The sequence below is a fragment of the Triturus cristatus genome, chromosome 7 (genome assembly GCF_964204655.1).
Source record: "Triturus cristatus chromosome 7, aTriCri1.1, whole genome shotgun sequence".
NCBI lineage: Eukaryota > Metazoa > Chordata > Amphibia > Caudata > Salamandridae > Triturus > Triturus cristatus.
In genome coordinates, this window is record NC_140590.1 from 443,361,621 (window position 1) to 443,378,698 (window position 17,078).

A 17,078-nucleotide genomic window follows, 5' to 3' on the forward strand; every position below is an offset into this window, starting at 1 on the left:
AGGAGTCAGCGAGCATGCATCTAAATAGGACGGGCGGGCGGACAGCCGTCAACTTGATGGAGTACTTGGGACCGCTGGCACAGCAGGGTGGTGGTGGTACCACCAAGATCTAAATCAGGCCCTTAGTTTGTTGGCCACTCCAGCTATATTACCTGAAACTATAAAGATTTCTGAGAATTCAAAATTGTCGTTGGTGGGTATATCTTGACCCAAAACTTCCTGGGCTCTATTTACTGGTTGTGCTTTATGAATTGATAAACTCCCCCCCCCCTCTCATAGAGTAAAGAGTCTAATTTATGTGATGATATGAGTCCAATCAAGTTCATCTATACCTTCTCAGGATCGATTGCTGGTTAGAACAGGGTTACTTTGGGCTGGAATTCTGTTAGATCCTTTTGAAACGACATAAAAATAAACTCAACCACATAGGGATCTCTGAAATTTACAATTATGCAGTCCCCTTTTGATGTTTTTTTAGCTCCCTATTCAACCAAGTCTTCTCACCATCAGAATGTGCTGAAATATCAGGGTCACCTTGGGTACCTTTTGTGCCATCTAATTAATAGCTTCGGTTTTGAGATCTCGCTAGGATTCCTTTGCTGTGGGCCTCAAACCAGTTAGAATCAGGACATAGGGTGTGGCCTCTGGTGGAAGATGTAACTTATCCTTGGAAAATTGCTGGGTTTGTTCATTTTTCAGGGTCGGCTCCTTGTGAGATGCCCTTCTGCTGCTGCTAGTGGGGACATTCGATCTTCTTATATCATCAGTGATAGCGTTGTTTTTTAAGTGTACGTGCTCTATCTCTGGCTGACCTGTTAGCATCTCCCCATACTACTTCTTTGTCTTGCCTGTAGCTTTGTTGATTGGGGGTACTTGTCTGCTTCTCTATTAGCTTCAGAACATTTGCTAAGCTTGCTTCAAGCTGTGATAATTTTTGATTCACCCCTCTAAATACTGTTTGACCATAGATTCCATACTTATAATTCGCACACTCATGGACTGGACGTAGGTCAATAGGTAATTTCCCAATGTTATCTTCTCATTGCCTGAAAACTATAGGCCGTCCCCTTTTCTTTTTTGGCAGACGGAGGTCTTTTTATTGATGACAAAACATTTGCAAGAGGGGAAATGGCGTCATTTGAGACTCAAGGGTAAGATTTGGGGAGTGACTGAGATATAACTGACAGAGTGTTGATTATATATCAGCCCAGGGCATTTCCACTGTCACTAGAGCTTCAGAGACCACCCACAGGGTTGCCCCACGTCTTTCTTGCACATTAACCAGTTATTTATTTAACATGAATATCGGCCCGTGAGGACACTTTTAATAGCATTCAGAGTAGTAGTGTCACTGTACTTTGTGCCAACTTTCATTCTTATTTTCCTATTGCCCATTTATGAAGGTCAATTAGTAAAAAAGTAAAGAAGAGCAAGATTACTGAACTTGAGGGCCACCTGAAAAGGGGGTGGCCTAGCCCAGACAAAGACGCATGCAGAAGGGCCCACTTTTGGCCTGGTCATCACCCTAGCATGACCCTGGGTGTGTCCCTCAGGCGAGCAAGGCTCCTTGAATGGCACCCGATCAATACTAAGACACAGCCCCTCCTTCTCTCTGTCAAGGACTGCTGGGCATTGCAATTCAGAACCGAGCACCTCTCCTGTACTCTTAGCACATCTCGAGCCACAGGCAAATAGGGCACCTTAAACGGCGCCTGACTGTGGAAAGACACAGCCTCTCCTTTTTCCTGCAGTTCAGAACTGAGCACTTCTCCTGTGCTCATAGCACATCCCTTGGGCAAACAAGGCTACTTAAACGGTGCCCGACTGGTGCAAAGACACAGCCCCTCCTTTTCCCTGTCAAGAACTGCTGGGCATTGCAATTTAGAACCAGGCACCTCTCCTATGCTCTAAGCACATCCCGCAGCACAAGCAAAGTTCATTAAATGGCGCCCAACCAGCGAAAAGACACAGCCCCTCCATCTCCATGTCAAGGGCTGCTGGAAAATGCAGTTAAAAAATGAGCACCTCTCCCGTGCTCTTAGCGCATCCCGTGGACAAGTAAGGCTCCTTAAATGGTGCCCAAGCGGTGCAAAGACACAGCCCCTCCTTCTCCCTGTCAAGGGCTGCTGGGCAATGCAGTTCAGAACCGAACACCTCTCCAGTGATCTCAGCTCTTAAATTAATTTTTCACTACTGCAAGGCCTATCTCTCTCATAGGATGACATTGAAGTTGCCTTATTACATGTTGTTTGGTGTCTCTGGAATCCTAATATAAAATCCTAACCTATGGTAAAGTCGGATTTTAAATTCCAATTCTGAAAATGCCACTTTTAGAAAGTTAATGTCAGAAACAAAATGAGATGCCAATACTGATGATTAGTTCAAAATTCTTATGTTAGACCACACGTTGGACTCGTTTTGATCAAATTATAAATTAATTTTTATTTTTGTACCAAATAATGTATCAAATCCATACATTTTTTAGAAAGATCACTTATTGATCAACACAACACCACAAAATTCAATTTTTCACATAAACCTTATAAACCAAATGTACTAAATCATAATCACATAAATTGGCTTGACACTTAATCAACAACAAAAAACAAAATTTGACACCTAATTTTACAAACTGAAGGTTTTTAACCTATATACATCACTACATTAGCTCTAACATCAGGACAAACAAAATACAACAATACAAATAAACATTAACTGAAAAAAACATAAACAATATAGCCCAACGTTATTTTCCAATATTTTTGCAACCATCAATTGTTGGGGGCAAAAGACTAAGATGCACATTTTTGTCCCTATTTTTGAAACTTGAGGATGAAACAATGAAGAAAAGTAGGTCTGACAGTGCGTTTTTTTAGAGAGAAACTTGCGAGGTCATCTAATGGTTAACGCGTTTCGAACACAATTATTTGTGGTGTTCTTCTCAGGACCTAAGCCTGGAAAGAGCTATAATGGAAAAAAGAAGAAGAAAAGCAAATATTTTTATCTTTTTTGCCTATTTAAAATCAGAGTTTTATTGAAAGCCACTAGTACCCTCCATTGAATTACCTGAATTTGAGATCAGCCGATCTCTAGTTCTGTAAGAACTTCTTCTTTCCCGATGTAGCTCAATCGGCTATAAAGGAAAGAAAAGACAGGAAGAAGGGGGGAGGAGAGAGAAAGAAAAAGAGCTTGCTGTCAATGTCAGTCATATATAGACAGCCACACATAATGAAAGCTTGGCTGTGACTAGATGGGCCATCACTGGCAGAATGGGAGAGAGGAGCTGGGCCTAGCCTTACTTACACCTGAATAGGCTGTGTCCTGTTTGTACACAAGGGGCTGCATACCCCCTGTAGTTAGTCTAGAGCCAGTGTAGGGAAGGCAGGCAGGGCATCTGTGCACTTCAAAAGCATGCCTCTAGAAGCTTCTCCCCACTTAAAAGGCACACTTCTGTATAAAAGAAGTACCTCAGAAACCACCACTTCAGTAAGCTTCTTGACCTGTGAGTACTCTGACACGAAAAAGGACTGCTGTACTGCTGCAAGGAATGCCACTCTGCTGGACTGCTGCTCTGCATGGAACCTTAAGCTGCTGTGCTGACCTGTTTTCTGCTGCCCTCGTGCCTGGGGAAGAAGAACTGGACCTTCAGTGCCATCCTGAATCCAAGTCCCCAGAGTGACTCAAAAGGCTAGTCTGCTGGCCTCCTGATCTGAGCCTCAGGGACTTAACAGTCTCCCCAGCAGCTCTTGGACCTGTATTCAGCAAGTTAATGACCCCCAATAGATGCCCCTCAGGTCCTAGAAACTTGGTGTGGTTCTTGAGCTCTTTAATTCAAGCTTTTGTGCTCATTGTGACTGCGAACTGCCCTGTTCACTCCGGAACAGTGCTGCTCGCACAGCAAATCATTGCTAGCTGCTGCAAGCCCCTCTCTTTGCACAGCAGCATCCTCAGCCCGCAGGGGACTGCCCACACAAAGCTCCAGCCCACCTGTCTCCGATGCTCTGCTTGCTCTTTGCGCCACAACGGCTGCTGCCCATGATGCTCTGCTTGCTCCCAGCGACCCTCTCCAACATGTACAGGAATCTTGGCACAAAACTTGCAAGGGTAAATCTGCAGTGGGACTAATCTGGATCTGTATCAGACCCGAGCTCCATCTCGGTCAGCCTGAACTTTTGACTTTGACCCGGTCTAGCGTGACCAGATAGCCACGGTTGGTGCTTTCTGTTTCTGGCACTATGTTACAGTTTATTCTTTAAAAATTCATAACTCCAGTTCTACTGATTGGATTTTTGTCATTTTGGTCTTGTTTTATTTATTAAATTTTGCTCTTTTTTTAACTTGGTGTGGGATCTTTTTGGGCGGTGTTTTCACTGTTTCACTGTTTGAAGTGTTGCACAAATACTGTACACATTGCCTCTAAGTTAAGCCTGACTACTCTGTGCCAAGCTACCGGGGAGTGAGGGTAGGTGAATTTGGGGTTTGCTTGTGCCTTACCCTCACTAGGACTGTGGTTGCTGGTTGACCAGGGATCCCACCACAATCAACCAATAACCCAATTTCCAACAGGAGTATGTAAAGTTGACGCCACTTCTTGATCAGAAAAGGGGGTGGCATGTTCAAAAGTCACTAGCACCTCAAGAATGCTTTCCCCTCTAATGGTAACATAAAGTGAGGACAGCATGTAGTGATACAGCCAGAGCTGCTGACTTTGGAACTGGGGAACCAGGTTCAAGTCAAGGCATTGGCTCAACAGCCTGTGATTCTGTGCAAATCACTTAGGGGCACATGCATCAAGATATGCTTTTGAGAGTCCTTAATTGCGATTAATAAGGAATCGCAATTAAGGACTCGCAAAAGCCTATGCATGTAGGAATCGCTATACAAATAGAGATTCCTAAACATTCCTTAATTGCGACTCGCAAATTGCGAGTCGCAATTAAGGAATGGATTTCCATTAATTCCTATGGGCTTACAGGACCATAGGAATAAATGGGAAATTGCATGCACAATTTGTGAGTACCAATAGGTACTCGCAATATGCGCATGCAATTTCAAGGGTGCAAGGATGTCCAAAGGACAACCTGTTGCACCCCTGAAATTGTGACGTGCACCCATGCTGTGCACACACATGCCCCAAGGGCATGTGTGTGTGTAACCTGAAACTTTGAAAAATGCACTTTAGTGCATTTTTCAAAGTTTCCGCTAAATACCATCAGGTTGCAATAACCTGTATTTAGCGGTCCATAATAGCGAAATCGTTATCGTAAATTGCGATTTTTGCATTTGGGATTGATGCATCAAAAAATGCAAATATTACGGTCACAAAGAGGCATATTCTGCGAATCTGCACCTTTGCGACCGCAATTTAGCTTGATGCATGAGCCTGATAATCTCCACATGCCTAAAAAAAATGAATGTGACCTGTTGTGCTACATAAAACTGCAAAAAAATTAAGCGAGGCAATGTGAGCCTTAATCTTAGAGACTTTAGTTGAAAAGAAGGAGATACTCTCAGAGTTTCTTTGATAAAATGATTGAGGTAACAGAGTCCAGAGTGTTGATAAGTACCTTCATGAGGCTAAAAGTTTATGTGTTGACATGTATGATATAATTAGAAAAATAAGGGCATGGAGAAGACCGCAAATCCCTTTTTATAAAGTTTCAGTTTGACCCCATGGGTCTTACATGGTGAGAGATTGCAATTATGGCAAAAGTCGCTCTAGGTGGCTTGAACTGCCAATGTACTCTCCGTAAGGGTCAGAATAAGCAAAGAAGCTGCCTTCTAGTGAAGCATCTAAGATTTCGCCTTGAGTGTAGCGACACTGGTAAAGGATATCTCAAATGAACTAGTGAATACCGAATAAGAAGCTATTGGGTTTGCATCTGATGCAAAATTTGAGGGGAGGTGAACCCAAATGGAGCCAACGTACAGTTACTTTTGGGGATGACACACAGCGAACCAAAGTTAATTACCTAGTGATCACTCTGCATAAATAGGTGTGATCAAAGGGAGTTGATAAAGTGATTTACACAAAACTCAAAATCCAGTTTGCAGCCTACTGGTTCAGTCATAGTAGACAGACACAAGTTGGAGCAATTCAGAGAAAGGCACCAAAGGCAAATCTATTGCGATAAGAGCAGGAAATTAGGGCTTCTGTGATACTCTGCCTGGGACACAAGGTACAGTTCACAAGGCTGACATCTTCGTGATTAATGCTGATATACAGGCAGAATCTGCACTCGGTTTTCACTGATCTTCAGTGCCAAACCTTTTAGAGTGGGAATGTCGTACTCAATGATCAATGTTGAGAAATTGTTGTGCACCGTGCCAATGACAGGACTGGGATGGATTGCCACTGGATAAGACTATTCCAGTGGCAGGAGCTAATGGGTTTGAGCCCTGCAGATTTTCATGTCTATTGACCGGGCCAGCCGCCTGACAGGCACAAAGGGCTTCGATTTGTTATGCACCGGATGTGTCAATGACAGCGATGTGTACTATTCACCAATTTACGGGATGCAAATGAAGAAGGAAAGATGAGAGAAAAGGGAAGGGCTAGTAAAGAGATACCCAACCAGGCACCACCTGCCATTGCAGTCCCTACAAAGACAGCTCTGCAGAGGAGCGGGAGCATGGGGATAAAGGATAAATAAAACTACTCTAAAAAAAAGAGGAATCAACACAAAATATAAAGCTAACACTAAGGGGTATACTCACAAGAACGTGTGCTAAACATCACCAAAAAATTCTAACGCAACTTTAAGCGGCCCATCATGGGAAAATACCCCGTGTTAACGTGAAATTCACAACACAGCGGTACCATGCGATAGTCCGCCGAAAACACGGCCAATGTACGCGATCCAACAACCCCGATGGAGATGAAAACACAAACCACAACACCAGAAAACTTGCGATGAGCCCATCTGCGATGAGGAAAGTAGGGATAAGCACCGCTAGGACTGCGAAATACATGGCAGGCGGTAATAAGCACAACAAAAGCCTGAAAAAGGAAGACAGGCCAAACAGAAAATAACAGCCAACCACAATGGAGGCAACCCGAGCCAGCAGACAACCCCACCTAACCCATTGGCAACAAAACATTGTACATGGCAGGCCAACTTGGGCAAGATTAATGCAGCGTGAGAGCGGGGGAGGACAATGGCAGAAAACCAGAACTCCAGCAATGATGCGGAAGGCACAAACAAGCAGAAACACGCCAACAACAAGAAAGCAGCAATGCACACCGGAGGTAGGAGTCCAGTGCCACACCAGGAGCTGGATGACATGGTGGAAATGGTGTCCACCACATCAGTCTGGAGATGGTGGCAGGACTCGGGGACCGGAGACTGGCCAAAACAAGAGACACAACAGCAACAGGGAGAGGAACCAGCAGGGACTGGGGGGATGGGGGGAGATGGACACAACGGCGCACATACACAATTAAGCACAGCACAACTGCAGACAAACCATACCCAAGAGTAACAACACCAACCAGGAGCACAAGTCACACAACCCGGCAATATCACACCTCTGAACAAGCACAAAAGTGAAAACCACGGCGCCTGAAAGGGAGAAGGGTGAGCCAAATCAGAACTGAAGGGACATCTAACACACAATGCAGCACACACACATAGGAAGTAGAGCACCGCAATATTGAACACAATGTGGTACAAACACCAACTTGTGCAAAACCAAACACAGGACACAAGTGCACCCGCCTGTGACTGGTAAACGGCCATATGCATCTGGCAAAGCACGAAACAGGAACATGGTAATGCACAAGTACAAACACAAAGTCCTGATGGGGTAGCAATGCACACATGTCAGGGAGCCAGAGAGTCCATCACACATTGGCATACAAATCAAGACAAAACACAGTTGGAGAAAAGTGAAAGTGCAGAAACTTTATCAACAAGTGTAAGTCAGTATGGCCAAGAGAAGTGCCATGATATGCAGACCAATGCAGCAGCATGTCTGAATGAGGAACGTAGGAAAGCGCCCATGTCCATCTCGGGGGAGTCCCTCACCAACACAAGTCAGTGCCAACCCGCGTTGGTTTTATTTATTTATTTATTTATTCACTTATAGAGCGCATGGTTACACCTATCGGTGTGTCCCCGCGCAAAAGAGTAGACTAGATAGAGTTGGAACAATCGATCAGAGATCTTTTTTAAGAAATAGACATGTCTTCAGTTGACTGTGAAAAGTGTGTTCGCTAGGTTCAGTTCTCATGGTCAAAGGCAGCGTATTCCATAATTTTGCCGCCAAGTACCTAAAGGAGCAAGCTCCCAGTCTGGCTCTGAAAATTCTCGGGATAGTCAGTAAGGCCATATCTATGGATAGTAGATCACGACTTGGGGTGTATCTTGACACCAATGACTGAAGGTAAAGGGGGCTTTTTCCTGTTAGGATGCGATGTACATAGCACATAGCCTTGAACAGAATTCTCTTTTCTATAGGTAGCCAGTGTAGGGTGGCCAAAGCTCTTCTAGTATTCGTTCTTCTAGGGAGGCTGAGGACTAGGCGTGCAGCCGCATTTTGTATTCTCTGTAATTTCATGAGTCCTCTCTTGGAGGCCCCCAGATACAGTACATTATCATAGTCCAATTGGGATGTAATTATGGCATGGACTACGGTTCGCCTAGCTTTTAAGGGGAGCAGGTCAATGACTTTCCTCAGGGTTTTCATTGCTCCATAACACTTTCCTGCAACTTTCCGTATCTGGCTGTCGAACGATAATTTGGAGTCGACCCAGATACCTAGATTCTTCACTTCTGCTTTAGGGAGGGGGACTTGTCCTAGTGTATCAGGCCACCAAGCCGAGGACCAGATGGTAGGTGTTTTACCGACTACCAATACCTCTGTTTTGTTTCCATTCAATTTGAGGCAATGGTCAGTCATCCAGTCTGCCACTTCTTCCAGGCATTCAGTAAAACGAATAGCTGCCTGTTCTCTATTTTGGGATAGTAGCACAATTAGTTGGGTATCGTCAGCATAGTACACGATTGATACCTCATGCTTTTGTACACATTCAGCTAGTGGTCCAACATATATGTTAAACAGGGTTGGGCTTAGGGTAGAGCCCTGAGGAACTCCCTGTCTTAATGGATAACTGTCGGATATGTGTGAGAGTTGTGCTACTTGAAAGCTCCGTTGGGCTAAGAAGGAGGTCAGCCACTGAAGGGCACATCTCCGTATGCCACAAGCCTCTAATCTTTGTAGTAGTAGGGGAAGTGAGACAGTGTCAAAAGCTGCGCTCAAATCCAACAGGATGAGCGCAGCTGTCTTCCCTTCATCTGCATATTTTCTTAGGGTCTCGGTAGCCATCAATTAGGCTGATTCCGTGGAGTGTGCCTTTCTGAAACCTGACTGCGAGGGATGAAGGATAGCATTAGCATCGATATGATCCACTAATTGTTTATTTGTGATTTTTTCTGCTATCTTTGCCGTTAGAGGTAATAATGAAATATGACGCAAAATCTCCAATACGGAGAAGTCCAAAGAGGATTTCTTCCTCAGAGGTTTGACATTGGCCTGTTTCCAACTTAAAGGAACTATCCCAGTCCTAAAGGAACAATGGATAAGTTCAGAAATATATGGTAGGATCATATTGATTCCAGCCAGTATTCTATCAGGTCTTGCTGGGTCACGGGGGGATCCCGATTTTATTCCCTTAATCGTGGCTATAAGTTCTTCCCTCTCCTGTATGGTAAATTCATTCAGTGTCGTTCCCCTAAACTCATCCTGGCTGCAGGAGTGTTGATTGCAGCCCATTTGGGCCTCGGTCGGGAATGACTCATATATCTTAGTGACTTTATCAGCAAAGAAACCTGCTATTTTATTGCATATCTCTTTGGAGGAGGTTATTACTTCTTCCTCCTCTTTGTTTTTAAGGGATTTTAATACAGTAAATAATTCCTTATGGGAGTTTTCTGCACTATCGATTTTGTCAGTGTAGAAATCACGTCTAGTTTTCTTTATCAGTGCATGGTAAGCTTTTAAATCCTTATTGTATTTATCGTTAGACATAATACAATAGGTTTTCCTCCAGGCTCGTTCTGATTTTTTACATCCTTTTTTTGCCGTGCGTAATTCCTCGTTGAACCAAGGTGCCGTGGCTTTTATTCTCTGAGGGGTTCTAGTACTCCAAGGAGCAACTTTGTCCAAAGCCCTTGAAATACAGGCCTCAAACTGCTCATTCGCTAGATCAATGTTATTGTCTAGTGTAGGTTTTTTCTCCTTCAATGCGTGTTCGAAGGATGAGGAGTCAAAGTTTTTACCACTTTCTAGTGGTGATTGCCTCCTTAAAGGGTAGCGCTTTCGTTCTGTATGCTGGCACTGTAAACGGGACTAAGAAATGATCTGACCATGGAACTGGCCAGGGGGTCCCTATTTCAATCTCCTTCGAGTTGGTAAAGATTGGATCTAATATGTGGCCTCCTTGGTGAGTATGAGTTTCTACTTTCTGAGTTAAATTCAGAATAAGCATATCTTTGCAGATATTGTTTATTTCTTTGTTGTCAGTATCATCAAAATGTAAATTTAAGTCTCCAAGAATCAGCAGTTTATTATGCCTCAGCGCTGGGTGTAGTATCTTCTCCTCCAGACTGGCCACAAACTGAGTTGACTGTCCCGGAGGGCGATATATGAGGAACCCCGTCAGGGTATTACCTATTTCAGTGGACAGGGTGAAAAAGAGAGCCTCACATTTTTCTAAACCTGCTGGTTTGATTTCACATGATATGTTCTCTCTATAAATAATGGCGATCCCTCCTCCTCTTTGGCCCTCTCTATCCTGTCTAGCTATACGGTATTTCTTGGGGACAGCATCTTTAATATCGGGCATTGCATGTTCATTGAGCCATGTCTCTATCAGGAATAGAACATCAATACGTTTCTCTGTAATGAGATCCCCTATCTCATATCTATGTTTGATTAGAGACCTGCGGTTTAAAAGAGCGAGTTGTGTTTTAGCTTCTTTATGTGGAGGCACTCTATGTAGCAGTCTCTTTTTACAGTGTACGCATACGGGCTCCATCTTTTCCACATTAGTGGTATTTCTGCAGACAGTGTTATCCATTGTCCGTAGAGCCAGTAGTGCATTTTTGGAGTATTGTATTCTTGTTATTGGTCCAATTGTTTCCGGGTTTATGGCCCTAGGTCCCGGTCGGGCGCGGACGGGCGCAGACGGGCTTGCCTTAGGCGCGCCTTCGGTTGTACGCGCCTGGAACATGAGTCCTGGCCAATGCAGCCATATCCACTGTCATCTCGGGACTTGTGGCCATATCCACAACATGCAACCATGTGTCGTGTCAAGTGCAATGGCTCACATCCAGTTGTGGCTGCAGGTACCTTGTCACTTATCCATGAACGCGAGTGCAGCTGCGTAGGCCAACATCTCCAATGAGCGATCGTCGTCCACCACATCTGACATGTCGTCGACGTAATCCATCAGCTGACCAGGACAGATGTGCTGACTCCAACCAGTGGACCCAATGTGCACCAAAGCCCAATCGGGTAGTGGCTCAATGTGCTCACTGCACACAACGCCTCTTGTAATCTCCCAGGTCCAGTTTCCAGCCTGCATGCCAAACATCCATGCATGCCATAAGCGGTCATCCTGGTGACACTCCTGGTCGTGGTCCAACAGCGGGCGCACACACACGTCAAAATCCAGGTCAGCTACCATTACGTTGGAGAGGCAGACATCCATGGACCACTCGAATATGCACGAGCGACAATGCAACACAGGCTGCACGCAGGTGACGTTCGCAAGACGGGAGCTCACCGGTAACTGATCTGCAGCACTGCCAATGGCAGTGCCCCCAGTACATGCAACAGACATGCATGGTCCAGTTCCACGTGACTGGAGTAGACCATGTGTCCGGGATGGTCTGCCACTGTGTCAGAGGCTCTGCTTGAAGTGTCACTGGCTTGCCCTGAGACAGCCCTGTGGATGACATGGCACAGCTTGATGCAATGAGCAGTGTCTGTGTGCAACAGGTGCAGGCCTTGGGTGGTGTGGGAGTACGTGTGAAGGCCATATCACGCACGCCAACTACGACCAAGGACTACTGCGTGTGGGATGTGTACATGTTGGTCTCACGCTGGGCAGTGCGTAGTGTGGGAGTCGCAAGCAAATGCCATCGTACCTGTCAGGGGGTGCTGGGAACATGCAAGTTCCTGCTCGGAGCTGCAGATGTGCTACCGTCTGATAGTACAGACAAAGGACATTTCATCCCTACAGTAACTTCACCAGCTGCATGCATACAGGAGATGTACAGAGGCTGGTTGTGGGTGTGGTAGGACGTCTGCGACCCTGGGAATCATGGATGATATGCCCAGCACGATGCACATGAGCGGACTCACTGTGTGTCACTTTGCCACACAGCTGCTCTGCCCTGCCACGGGCACCCACACTTGTGTGCGCTGCACGGTTGCATCACGTGCAGTCCTACAGGACACCATTCTAATGGCTGTCCTCGCATGTCAAGTGACATGCCAACAACACTTCGATGCTGGCCTTCGAAGGTGTGCGTCCACTTGGGTGTAGGCCAATGGTCCAGACAGGGCAGACACAGGTGCCCAGCCCATGGCAGGCTGGGATCGGTCTACGATGAGGCCAGGCAACAGACTCATGCATCCGCAAGACTGATACACATCAAACCTGGCATGCATGTGCCAAGACCCCGAGCGTCCAGCACTCCTACATGTCCCTGTACCTGCAGGCCTGACCTCCTGGTACATGCTACATTATAACATTGTGTACTGTGGCCCTGGTGGCGACAACACCCCAAAACAGAGACACACTTTCTGCACTTCCTGCACCGAGCCAGGACCACGCCCTTCCCCCCCTGCCGAACCAGCACACGCAGCCTGTGCATGCAGGGGGGCAGGAGTGGGGCTACATGTCCAGGGTCACTGCCAACACTGAGGTGACATGGCAACGTCCGCAGAAGACAGCATACTGTGATGTTGCAGGGCCCGTGCCCATCAAGCTGACACAATGAACACACGGACACACTTGCTCAGATAGTGTGAATGGCTATGGGCACGTGCGCATGGCCACATTTATTATCAGGCACACTTACCGAGTGACACCTGTGTTGGATGTGTGTGGTGTGTGTGCACACCAGCCGGCAAGGGCTGCCTGGTGCAGTCAGAAATCGACAACAGTGTACATCGTAAAGGACACAACCATACAACCATAAAGGCCCCATGATTTGTGCTGCACAGAGTTAGTGGCCCGGATGCACATCGTCCTGCACAGGCCTGCCGCCACGGGCCGCTGACTTGCTGTGCACTGGGGCAGGGTCACGGGTGCAGAGCAGGTTCATGGGATGACAAGGGGCCTTGTCGCGGAGTGTCTCTATGGACAGTCGAAGGTGTACCCCCAGGGCAGGATGCAGAGGGCAAGCCAACGCTGATACAGTCACTATTGGTGGAGATGAATGGAACAGACACATGTCGGACACCAAGTCCGGTCCAGCCAGAAGAAGATGCAGAAAACCACCAGGCCATGAGCTCTGACGCCACCAGGGTCCAACCATGTGGCGTAATTCTGTGCCCATGACTCATTGCGCACAGAATTAGTGGCACCATTGCAGTTAGGGGATGTCACCTGCGATGAGGTGTGTCCAATGGTGTGGATTCCCCCACATCTTACCCAAAACACAGTTCCACATGTGTGATCTAATGGACCGCAGTGTAGGCCTGATGCAGCGCTCAGCACGGACCATTCACCGAGAGTCACCGGCATAGGTTGGATGGCCCCAACGGCCTGCGTATTTCAGGTTCAGTGGCTCCACGGGACGCGGACTTGCGATGAACAGGGTTGATGGCACCAGGTCAGTTGTTGATAATGTTCGGTCACCTCCGTGACTGTGACCAGGCTTTCGTCCGGACTGTGCGACCACTGGTGTGGACTCGGCCATTCGTGATTCGCAACTAGGTGCTGGATGTTGGACATACTGGTCCGCAGGGTGATCCTGGTCCTCATCCACGTGTCACCGGCTGGCGTTGAACAGGGTTAGTGTCACCACGTGTCGCCGGCTGGTGTTGAACAGGGTTAGTGGCACCACGTGTTGCCGGCTGGCGTTGAACAGGGTTAGTGGCACCATGTGTCATCGGCTGACATTAAATGGGGTTAGTGGCACCATTGAGTTGCAAGATGCCCATATGGAACTATGCCTCACTGATCCGGGGGGGTCTGGTGCTGTGGCCGCTGACCCGGCTTTGGGGTCACTGCCATGCAGGACTCAGGACACAGTTTCACATATGGGACCTACTGGGCCGAAGAGGATGCCGGTGTAGTATGTGAATGTGGAAGGAGTAATGTGGGTCAGCGTCAGGGGGCCAGCGATGGTCTGCGGAGGCTGCCGAGGTCACGGAACTGGTGCTTGGATCTTGCACCGGCACATGGTGGACCCTCCTTGACACACCCCGGTGTAGGCAGGTGATCAGTGGGGCCTGGGTGCGCAGGGGCTGGCCTGGCGGTTTCGGGGTTCAGCGGGCCGGGGTACGGCAGGCGCACAGGATCGCAGGCAATTCCGCTCACGAGGACGGCGTCGGCCTCGTGACGTGCTGAGAGGTGCCGCCCTGGCAGAGATGTTGGGCTTTCCGGAAGTGGAGCATGCCCAGGGCTATGTGCTTTTTATTCAGACCCCTACGCTGGCCTGACACACGCCGGGCCATCCAACTCCGCTCACGCTTACCGTGGGGACGTAACGGGCAACATTTGCGCGAACTCCCCCACTGGCCGGGGTGACATGGTTGCATCCACTGTCCACTACACTCCATACACCAGAAGTGTATGTCGCCATGGATATGGGTGTGTTCTGCATACTGCGGTCTATCCAGCACATCTCCGCCACTCTTGGCATTGTGTGCTTTCCCAGTCATGCTTCTCCTGCCTCCTTCACATATGCCTGGTTGCCACCTCTCCCCACATTGGGCTAGTGTGTGGCTGAGGTGCCATGCCATTGATGGCTCATGTTCACGGCTTGCCCAGGTTACCATTGTGAGTTGTTTTGTCGTGTCTGGTGGGTGGACATGTTGTTTGGCATGTTGGTTTTGATTTTGTGACGTGTGCATTGCCAGAGTTGTGAGTTGCATGGTTGTGGAGTTGAGGTGAGTGGGGTGTTCATTTGGAACTTGCCAAGGGGCTGTGCATTTCCCTTGGTGCCATCCTGGGGACGCTGGTTGCTGATGGACTGTCGGAGGATGGAGGAATCATGCACAATGCCTGGGTATTTGGAGGCGAGATTGGTGGAGGTTCCACAGTGTTCAGTTGTTGGCTGCACATTGATGTGAGACGTGTGCTTTCTGTTGCGGTGATTGTGGGCTGTGTCGGCAGGGGGCACAGGTATGACATGCGTGCTGTGGATTGCCCTCAACACGTACGTACATCCAGCTATGGTGAATGGTCCTTGCTTGGTGTCCAGCGGATCCTGCGCATTGTGTTGGACGTATAGGGACTGGGGTGACAGGCTGATGGTGTTGTCCAGGTCAGGTGTGAGGGACTTGGATGTGGCTGGCTGTTTTGACTCCTCTGACTGTGGCGGGTGTTGGTTGGGGGATACCAGGGGCCAACAGGTACAGCACAGCCAGCAGCTTTGTGTGGGGTGGGATGTTGGTTGTCCGCTGTGTTAGTGCCGTCGGCCTGTTGGGCGTTGTTGGTCAGGATGCATAGGGTGGTTGTCCTTTTGAGCCTGTAGTGGGCAATGACATTGTCAGGTGTTGGGTGTGTGTGGCTGGTGTGTGTCCTGGGGGTCCGCTGTCTTTCAATCAATCAATCAATCATAGCATTTGTAAAGTGCTCCACTTACCCGTGAGGGTCTCAAGGCACTGGGGGAGGGCGGGAATGCTGCTACTGCTCAAAAAGCCAGGTCTTGAAGAGTCTCCTGAAGGTCAGCAGGTCTTAGATCTGCCGTAGGTGGATGGGGAGGGTGTTCCAGGTCTTGGCGGCGAGGTGGGAGAATGATCTGCCACCGGAGGTCACTCTTCGGATGCGGGGGACTGTGGGGTGTGATGTGGCTGCGGCGAGGGATGTCGAGGATCAGGTGTGCAGAGGCGTTCTGGATGTGTTGAAGTCGTTTCAGGAGTTTGGCTGAGGCTCCTGCGTAGAGGGCGTTTCCGTAGTCCAACCTGCAGCTGACGAGGGTCGGGGTGACCGTTCTCGTTTCGGAGGGGATCAACTTATAGATCTTGCGGAGCATGGGTAGGGTGTTGAAGCAGGAGGAAGAGACGGTGCTGACCTGCTTAGTCATGGAGAGGGTGGAGTCGAGGATGACCCCTAGGTTGCGTGCGTGGTCGGTGGGTGATGGGGCTGTTCCCAGTGAGGTCGGCCACCAGGAGCCATCCCAGGCCGAGGGGGTGGATCTGAGGATGAGGACCTCCGTCTTGTCCGAGTTCAGCTTCAGTCGGCTGTGCCTCATCCATTCGACGACGGCCTTCATTCCTTCGTGGAGGTTGATTTTGGCACTGTGGGGGTCCTTGGTGAGGGAGAGGATCAGCTGGGTGTCATCAGCGTAGGAGATGATGTTGAGGTCATGTAGTCGGGCGACGTGGACGAGCGGTGCCATGTAGATGTTGAACAGCGATGGGTTGATGGATGAGCCCTGGGGTACGCCGCAGATGATCTCGGTGGCTTCGGAGCGGAAGGGTGGGAGGCGGACACTCTGTGTTCTGCCGGAGAGGAAGGAGGTGGTCCTGTCCAGGGCCTTCTCTTGGATCCCAGCATCGTGGAGGTGTGTGCGCAGTGTACGGTGGCAGACCGTGTTGAAGGCGGCTGACAGGTCTAGGAGGATGAGGGCCGCAGTTTCTCCGTTGTCTAGCAGGGTCATGATGTCATCGGTGGCTGCGATGAGGGCAGTTTCAGTGCTGTGGTTGCTGCGGAATCCGGACTGGGACGGGCCAGGATGCTGTTCTCCTCGAGGTAGCGGGTGAGTTGTTTGTTGACGGTCTTCTCGATGACCTTTTTCGGGAGCGGGAGCAGGGAGATGGGCTGGAAGTTCTTAAGGTCCTTGGGGTCCGCCTTGGGTTTCTTAAGTAAGGCGTTGATCTCGGCGTGCTTCCAG

General features: G+C 48.4%; 1 protein-coding gene across 2 annotated transcripts in view; it reads right to left on the reverse strand.

Moving 5' to 3' along the window:
• The window catches only part of LOC146809901 (uncharacterized), a 153,271-nt gene that overhangs the window by 32,795 nt on the left and 103,398 nt on the right, over nt 1-17,078 (reverse strand). The window contains exons 6-7 of one of the 2 annotated variants that reach the window (XM_085614396.1): nt 3,067-3,133; nt 2,908-2,964 (exon numbers count right to left, since the gene is read on the reverse strand). The exons of the other annotated variant lie outside the window; for it this stretch is intronic. Coding sequence (XP_085470522.1) covers nt 2,942-2,964; nt 3,067-3,133 — 90 coding nt within the window. The 3' untranslated portion in view covers nt 2,908-2,941. Of the gene's footprint in view, nt 1-2,907; nt 2,965-3,066; nt 3,134-17,078 lie in introns of those variants that run through there. 2 annotated transcript variants of the gene reach the window in all.